The sequence below is a fragment of the Fukomys damarensis genome, unplaced genomic scaffold, assembly GCF_012274545.1.
Source record: "Fukomys damarensis isolate Sample0158 unplaced genomic scaffold, DMR_v1.0_HiC HiC_scaffold_12, whole genome shotgun sequence".
NCBI lineage: Eukaryota > Metazoa > Chordata > Mammalia > Rodentia > Bathyergidae > Fukomys > Fukomys damarensis.
This window is the reverse complement of record NW_022900924.1, coordinates 17,835,994-17,844,611: the sequence shown is the minus strand read 5'-3', so window position 1 is coordinate 17,844,611 and position 8,618 is coordinate 17,835,994. Positions and strand designations below refer to the sequence as shown.

At 52.6% G+C, this 8,618-nt stretch overlaps 1 protein-coding gene across 1 annotated transcript in view; it reads right to left on the bottom strand.

The window, feature by feature from the left end:
- The window catches only part of Orai1 (ORAI calcium release-activated calcium modulator 1), a 10,906-nt gene extending 3,827 nt beyond the window's left edge, over nt 1-7,079 (bottom strand). Inside the window, 1 exon segment of the mRNA XM_010604401.3 lies at nt 6,461-7,079. Coding sequence (XP_010602703.1) covers nt 6,461-6,484 — 24 coding nt within the window. The 5' untranslated portion in view covers nt 6,485-7,079.
- Nucleotides 7,080-8,618: the final 1,539 nt, after the last annotated feature.

Genomic DNA, 8,618 nt, shown 5'->3' with positions numbered 1-8,618 from the left:
AAAAAAAAAAAAAAAAAAAAAAGCCTCACAACTGAGGAAGAGAAGATACATATCTGGCAGCCTGGAACTTTACCAAACAGCTCCAGCTCATGTAAATTTGGGGGAGTGCCATCAGGATTTTGACTGTTTTTAAGATCACTGGTGGCATAACCCTAGCCCTGAGAACTCTCAGTCCATGCGGGTGAAGGACGGGAGCAGCAGGCAGGTTAGGGCGGCACCCCGCATGCCCCCAGCCCTGCCCTCACCTGGGAACGGCCTGGCCTCTCTGCCTCTCCACCTCCCCGCCCCCGCGCTTCCTCTTCCTGTTTTGGCCCTGCGGTCCTGGAACCTGAAACCCCAGAGAAGACAAGCAGGAGAGAGAGGCCTGGGCCCAGCTGCTCCAAGTCGTTGGTACTCAGCAGCTCCTAAAGTGTCAGAGCCTCTGGGTGGGGTGTCCACGGCGGGGATCCTGTACACAAGGCCTCCCAAGCCGGGCGCCACATCCCAGCCGCCCCCTCAGGCACAGGTGCGGGTCTGCAAAGGAGCATCCAAAGACGCCCCCAGGCCGGGCATAAATACGGAGCCCACAGTTCTCAGTACCATCACCATAACCTCCCGCCTTTTCAGTACTGAGTATTGAGCCACGGCCTTTGCACTGAACTACACCCCCAGCTCCTCTCTCATTTTTTATTTTGAGACAGGGCCTTGCTGAATCGGCTAGGCTGGGCATGGACTTGTGCCTCAGCTTCCCAGGTGTTGATAGGCCAGCGTACGTGGCTCTATTGTACTATTCTTTCACAAATGAACACACTGAGACTCTGAAGAGGTGAGACCAGCAGTCCAAAGGGTTATCTCCCTACTGAAGGGGGGACCTGAAGTCAAAGCCACTGTAAAGTCCATTTACATGTGGTACAGCCCTGTGATACCACCGCTCTGGGAGGCTGAGGCAGGAGAGTTGAAAGTTCAAGCCCAGTCTGGGCAACTAAGGGATTTAGTGAGACCCTGTCTCAAAGTAAAAAATAAGAAAAGGATTGTGATGTAGCTTACTATAAAGGCCCTGAGTTCAAATCCACTACCTGTACTATAAACTAAAATAAAGTCTATGTGCAATGGGGGTCATGGGGCGCTTCCTTCAGTCACTGGGAAGGTTAAATGAGGTTCTGAAGTGTAAATGTTTAGCACAAGCCAGCCCTAGGAGAAACTCAATAAATCTTAGTTAAAAAGCAAAACAGAGCTTGAAGCGGAAGGGAAACAGCTCCCAGTTCCGATCCCAGGCTGGAGAAGGTGAACCGTCTGTCCCCCCTGGTCCTGGCCCCTAGCCTAGGCTCCTCCGTGCCACCCCCAACTCCACACAGGCAATGTGTGTCCCACCCCACTGGGCCAGAGCCACCTCAACCCGAACCACTTGTCACACCGTGGGATCCAGGGTGAGAAGTCGCAGCTGCTGGAACACCCACCTCGGGCAGGGGCGGGTGGGCTCTCAGAGGAGGAAGGTGCTGCTGCCTGCTGACGGGGGCACCCCACCCCCTCCCAGACCCCACCGTTCCCAAAGATGCAATTCTGTGAGGAGAAAGCAACGGTTTGGTGTAAATCATGGACTTTGATGAAAAGGCTTCACATACATCCAAGGTGCTGCTTTCTCCAGAATCCCCGGACTCCTGGATGGGACAGTCAAGGCAGGGGGCCTCACTGGTCTGGCAGCTGACTCCAGGGCCCCAGCAGAGTCCCAGAGATTGGATCAGATCAGATTGCAAACAGCTTCACAAGGTAAATATAGCCTGAGAGCAGGCCGTTAACCTAAAATAAACAGCTCCCAGCACAGCCCGGGGCCTCCTTGAACCTGCCACAGGGGCCTGAGGGCCACAGGGCCACAGGAAGCCCAGCCAGAGAGAAGGCGGAGGGTGATGGGACTTGGCTGGCTCTGCCAGGCCTCTGCCACCCACCCTTCCTCACTTGTGTTGGGCCTGGGGAGACCCGGGCACCGGATGCCCAGGCCCAACCCCAGCACCTGCAACTGGAGAGTCCAGCTTCTCTCCCCAGCCACAGTCCCTGGGTCACCCAGAGCATCCCGGCCGGCCAGCCCCACCTCAATCGCAAAGTATCTGTTAAGAGAGGGCGATTTACAAACTCTCTTGACCACGCCAGTCCCGTGCTCCAAACATTCCTATAAATAGACACACACACATTTATAACAGACACAAAGCTACCACCAAGCACCACTCACGCCTGAAGCATGCCAACACCGCCTGTCCTCAGGGAGAGTGCAGCTGGCATTTCATTCCTTAGGGCATTTACAAAAATGCTGGCCGCCACTCACCAAATCTATGTCATAAGCCACTAACGAGGTGAATCTGTAGATGGAGGAAGGAAGTCAGGCTTAGGCTTTTTTTCTATCTTGCAGAGGCTCACCCAGTCGCCTGGGCTAAGTCTAAACTTGCGATCCTGCCTCAGCCTCCCAGAGTGCTGGGAATACAGGTTGCACCGCCAGGCTCAGTTTCAGCCCGAGACTTGCTCTTCTTTGGGATAATTCTGATTTTTGAAGGTTTTTATCTTACAAGTTACTGCTGTCCCCAGCCTCCCAGGTGAATACCATGGCATTTATTCATTGGCGGAAAAGTCACTGTGTCAAGGGTCGTGTGGCTCTACTGGAAATAATTCAGGAAAAAACAGCAAGATCTCACTGGGTGTGGTGGCACTTGCCAATAATACCAGCACTTGGAAGGCTGAGGCAGGAGGATTGTCACACATTGAAAGCCAGCCTGCGTTATATACTAGCAGAGTTCAAGTAAGCCTGGACCATATAGCTAGACCCTGTCTCAAAAAACAAAGCAAAACAAAAAGCAGTATCTCAGTCCCTAAGAAGGGGGCTACTGAGACATGGCACTAATAAGTAAACATTTTTATATGTGATAAGTGCCTTCAATCAAGGCTTCCCCTTCGCCACGCTTCCCAATCCTGTCCTAAGGTGGACTTACATTTGCTTCCTCTACTCTCCCTTGGGGGCCTTAGTAAGAGAAAGCCGAAGGAAGAGGCGCAGGAAAGGCCCGACCTTCACATAGTTCACCCTAGGGTCTCCCAAAGACCCCTTGGGAAGTGGGAGATTTTATTAGACCTTCCATGGCATGATTTTTTTTTTTTGGTATCAGGGATTGAATTTAGGATTTTGCGCTTGCAAGGCAGGTATGGTGCCACTGAGCTGAATTCCCAGTCCCCGTGACATAGTAGCTCATCTGCTACTTTCAACTGTTCCATTTTTATTTTTATGTGTGTTTATAATTACAGGGTGTTTTATTATGATGCATATGTAATTTCTTTCTTTTCTTTTTTTTCTTTTTCTTTTTTTTTTTTTTGAGACTTGAATTCACTCTGTAGCCCAGGCAGGGTTCAAACTTGTAGTGATCTTCCCACCTCAGGTTCCTGAGTGCTGGGCTTACAGTGCACTACCATACCCAGCTTGTAATTTTTTTGTGTGAGGAACAGGGTTTGAGACAGGATCTCACTGTGTAATCCAGGCTGGCCTCAAACTTGAAGTGAAGCGATCCTCCTGCCTCAGCTGCCCAGGGCCTGGGATTACAGTTGTGTGCCACTACACCTGGGATATATGTAATTTCTGATCATATAAATCAGTAAGGCTAGTAATAAGTTGTTTTTTTTTTTTTGTTTTTTGTTTTTGTTTGTTTTTTTGAGACAGGGTTTCACTGTGCAGCCCAGGCTGGCCTCAGATTTGCGGCAATCTTCCTGACTCAGCCTCCTGAGGGCTATACAGGTGTGCACCATCTCACCCTTCCAAAGCTAACAATTTTGATAGGCCTCTGGGCTCAAAGGTTAGCTTATTGGTAGAGCACTTGCCTGGCAGTCTTGAGAACCTGGGTTCGATTCTCAGCACACAGTTTGGAGACCACAGCTTGGACCAGGGGTCCACAGACTAATTTTTAAAGTTTCATTGGCGGACAGCCATGCTCATTAATTTACATCCACTCTAAGGCCAGCGGCAGGGCTGAGACAGTACCACAGAGATAGCATTGCCCTTTACTGAAAAAAGCAGCTGAGCCCCACTCAGAGCCCTGTGTCCCAAAGCAAAGCACCTGTGGCCCTGTCTGCTGGGATGGCCCGAAGTTGGAGGGGAATCTGCTGATCCTGTTCAAACTTGCTGTTCAGTTTTCTTCCTCCAAGGAGGGAACACCCCCCGAGCTGTCACCATAGTGCCACTTAGGAATCCTGCTCAGGATCCTCCTTCGCCAGCAGGGACTGGGCAGTGGGAGGGATCACCCCTCTCTAGCTGAGAGGTCCTGAAACTGGCCACAAGTTGGACAAAGGCTTTTCTGCGGGGCGGACAGCACCCTTCTCTCTGGCATTCTGCAAAATTCCATTTACGTGAAGCCCAGCACACAAATGGAGCACTGGGAATCCAGCATCTGGAAGACTTCAAAGGCTCAGTGTTCAACGAGCTAAGGGGGTGAGGGGCAGAGTGAAAAGGCCCCAAATCAGACAGACCAAAGCTTGAGTCCTACGCGAGAGACCTGAGCCTCTAGGACCATCTGTTTTCCTGTCTAGAGCACCTACTTTCAAGAGCTGTTATACAGATTAAGTAAAACTGAAAGAAAAGAGTTCAGACTCATGCTTGCCACAACAAAGATTCAGTAACCAATGACAGTAATCGCCATCGATATTATAAATTCATACAACCCCTCTGTCTACAGCCTTTGATGACTCCCTATTGCCTATACAAGCGTTCAAGCTTCCTCAATACCCAATCAGGGTCCTCCATCATTCATTCCCATGAGCCTGGTCACTCCAGCTCCCCAGCCTTACCCCAGGACCACCTCACTTCTCTCTGTAACTGTCCTGCCATTCCTCCCGACCAGAGGGCTCTTCTCCAAGCTGGTGACTCCACCATCCCATGGCTCAGCCAGACACCCCTCACTCCGCTCACACTCAGACAGTAGTCTGGACACCATGAGAACAGGGTGGTCAGCTCCCTGGTCAGATACTGTAAGTCCTCCGCAAATACACACCCGTTCTCACTCCAAGGAGCTGCTATTATGACCCCATTTTACCTGTTTTATTACTATTGTTTTACAGTGCTGTGTATTGAACCCAGTGCCTCCTCAATGCTACACAAGCACTCAACCTAGCCCTGTTAGTCCATTTTATTTATTATTATTTTTCTTTTTTTGAGACAGGGTCTTGCTAGGTAGTTTAGGCTGGCCTTGAACTTGCGGCAGCCTCTGGGGTACTGGGATTACAGTCATGCACTGCCGTGCCTCGCTGGCCCCATTTTATAGATGAGGAAACAGAGTGAGTAAGTGACTTCCTCAAGGTCCAGCAGTCCTAAGAGGCATAGCTGGGATGTGAACACAAACTGGGTTCAGATCAGGCTGGGTCCCTGTTTTACTTTGTTCTGCTGGAAATCAGCTTCTCCTCTGCCCTCCCACCGCTCTGAGGCTTGCTCTCTTCCAACACCAGTCACAAGGCTCTGGTGGCTCCCTAGGCAGGTGACCTTGGGCCAATTGTTCACTTAGTCCGACCCCCCACCTCACCAGGTTGCAGGAAGATGCTGGCGTGTGCAGCTGTGGCCCAGAGGCCAGCCCTGAGCGAGAACACGATCATCCATCACACCCGCGATGATCACTCCAGGGAGAGTGCAGACTAGGGACAGCGATTTCGCCTGCTCAGTGAAGTCTCATGATCTGAGCATTCCCTTCCAACTCCCTGGCACCTGTGAACCAGCTCTGGACCCTGGGAACAAAAGGGTGCTGGCGGGCAGAGAACCTGAGGAGGCAGATAATCCAAAAATAATTGATCCCAGGTCACGGAAAGCATTTTGTTTACGGCAGCAGGCTGACCTTCCCAGTTATCATCTGCTTAGGCCAACGTTACAGCCTGCCGCCCTCCCCTGTGGCCCGACTGCCGCGGTCCAGTGGGGGACAGGGTCAGGCCCAGGCTGGCTGTCTAGCGCCCAAGGAAACCCAAGGTGGATGGCCCGCAGCAAGGCCTCTGAGGGTCCCCTCTGGCCAGGAGCCCTGTGGACCAGATCCTAGCCACAGGCAAGGTCCCTGCCCTCCTTTCATTTCTGCACTGCCCAGAGAAGAGTGGCTGTTTGCAGAAATGCTGTTAGGAGTGGGAATCGCATTTGCAAACCAGAGTCCTGGTCCTGAAATCCCTCAGCCCTTCCTTGTAATGAATCTTATGTGGCCCAAGGGGAGACTGTTTTTCTTTGCAGTACTGGCCACCGAAGCCACAACCTTGCTCGTACCAGGCAAGCACTTTACCACCGAGCTGCACCCCAGCTCCGAGAGTAGGGTTTTTTCTACCTTTGGACGCAGGAGAAAACCAACTTCAAGTAAAGCTATCTGCTCCAGGTCCCCCAGCCTGTCCCTAATACTTGACTGGGTACCTGGCCCGGACCCTCCACCAAGTGCTAAGTAGGGAATCACTCACTCCCCAGCAGGCCTTTTGGGGGACCCTCCCTCAACCTTACCTCCAGAGCAGATGAATTCAGCATCCCCCCCAAACAAAGGTCACCCAGCTCCTTGGGCTTTCCAGGTCTGGAGGAAAGAAGCCCTCTTGGGGCAGGAAGCTGGTGCTGCTGACTCACTGGCCAAGGCGGAGTAAACCAGGAAACCTGTGACGGTCACCATGGCTTTGGAGCTGCCTGGCACCCCTTCCTCTCTGAGGCTCTCTTAAGGGCTGGGTGTTGTCTCTGGGGGTGACCCTGGGTCAGACCACCCACTCTGCACTGGAATCCCTCCTGGACAAACCCTCTAGTAACTGTTACCCCAAGATGGAGGCTATAAGTGTTTAGCTTTCCTCTGCCTGCAGAACTTAGGGGAGGCCCTCAGCCAGCAGAGCCACCCAGGCTGGAAAAAATAAGGGACCCAAGGAGATGGTGAGGGGGAGCAAAGCCCATTCTGGGTCACAGGCTGCTAGCCTCCCCACACTGCTGTTAGCAAGAGGAAGAAGGCCAGTCCTTTCAGAAGGAAGAGAAGTTGAAAAGACAGGACAGTGTTAGTTACCATCTGACCCTTACCTCTGCTGGGGTGAGGAGGGGTAACTATGATTTATGATCCCGAGAGAAAGGGAACAGGTGTCCCACCATGTTTTTCTACAGTACTGAGTACTGAACGAACCTAGCCTTTGCACTAAGCTGCATCCTCACACCCCTCTCCCCGCCCCCCCTTATTTTGAGACAGGGTGTACCTTGCCTAAGCTGGGTCTGAACTTAGGCTCCTCCTGCCTTGGTCTCCCACAGGCTAGGATTACGGGCATGTGTATGCCATCATGCAAGCCTAGTTTGGGTCCTACCATCTTCAACCCAGAGCACTAGGGGGGTGGGGGGACATGGCACAAAACTGGTGGCTTCTTTTGCTCATTCCACAGGCCTAGTCCCACCTTGTCCCTGGATAGACACCGACCAGAGCTCCGAACATCACAAATGCCACATGTACCTAACCAAGTGCTGGATGCCAGCAGACCTAAGTTCAAACCCTGCCCTGTCAGATGAGCTGTTGGTCTTGCGGAAGTCCTTTGACAGACCGGAAGGTCTGCAGAGGAGCGAGCTCAGGAGTGAAGAGTCTATCCCGAGCCTGGGGAGCCGGGCATGTTTGATGAATGTCAACTATTCTTTGAGATTCTGTAGGCAACAGGCAGGGGCTGATCTCTCACAGTTCATCATGCTGGCCTCAACTGAAAACTAGAAAGCCACCTTTTCACTTTTTCTTTCTCTCTGCTCTCAAGGATGCCTTCAATTCCACTCTTAAAGTCAGAGCAACTTTTGAAGAGTCTGCATGCAACATTTCGAAAATCAAGTTTCAGACACGGAGTAATCAGCCTGAGGTCATAAAGGGGCAGAGCAGAGCGCTCAGCTTTCCGATTTCCCATCTCGGGCTCTCCCACAGTGGCCCACTTGTTTGCAGAACACAGGGAGAGACCCAGACAAGCTCTCTTCCCAAGAAAACACCCGGTGCGGCCACTCCCTTCCTCAAGGCCAAGGGCTGAGCTCACTCACTGGGGAAGCAGGAGTGCTGGGAGGGGGACCCCATTTGCACAAGCTGATGTCACCTAAAGTGACAATAATATAGCTGTTAAGTAGTGCTGGGCCCCAGGGTTCCACTTCTGCCCCAGCTGCAGCCTCACCCACCCCATCCCTCAGAGGCTTCTCACAGGTCACAGGGTGGGGCCGTGCCCACCCCCGCATCAATTAAGGGCCTGTCAAGGGGAACGTGCGCCACCCTCCTCCCCCACACCCAGTGACTCAGTGGCGAGTTTCTGCAGAAGAAATGAGGTAGCGAGTGGTTGTCAAACCCCAGGCTGAGGCTCTCCCAAAACGTGCAAGAGGGTGTCACAAAATCGAAGCCAACAAGCAAATACCTTCTAGCCTCAGGTGTGAGGGCACGACAGCCCTCCTCTGTCACAATTCCTAACACCTGCCCCGAAGTGGGTCGGCCCCCGCCCTCACACAGGCGGACTCTGTTCTTAGTTCTAACTTCAGGAACGCATCTTTCCGATCGTGTCCCCTGCACTTCTGTACTTCTGCTGCCGCGGGCGCCAGCTCGCCCATCAGGAGGCACCCGCGCAGCTTGTCACTGCCCCGCGTCGGGTGTTTCCCGTCGCGTCCTCGTCCCGGCCCCCAGGGCACT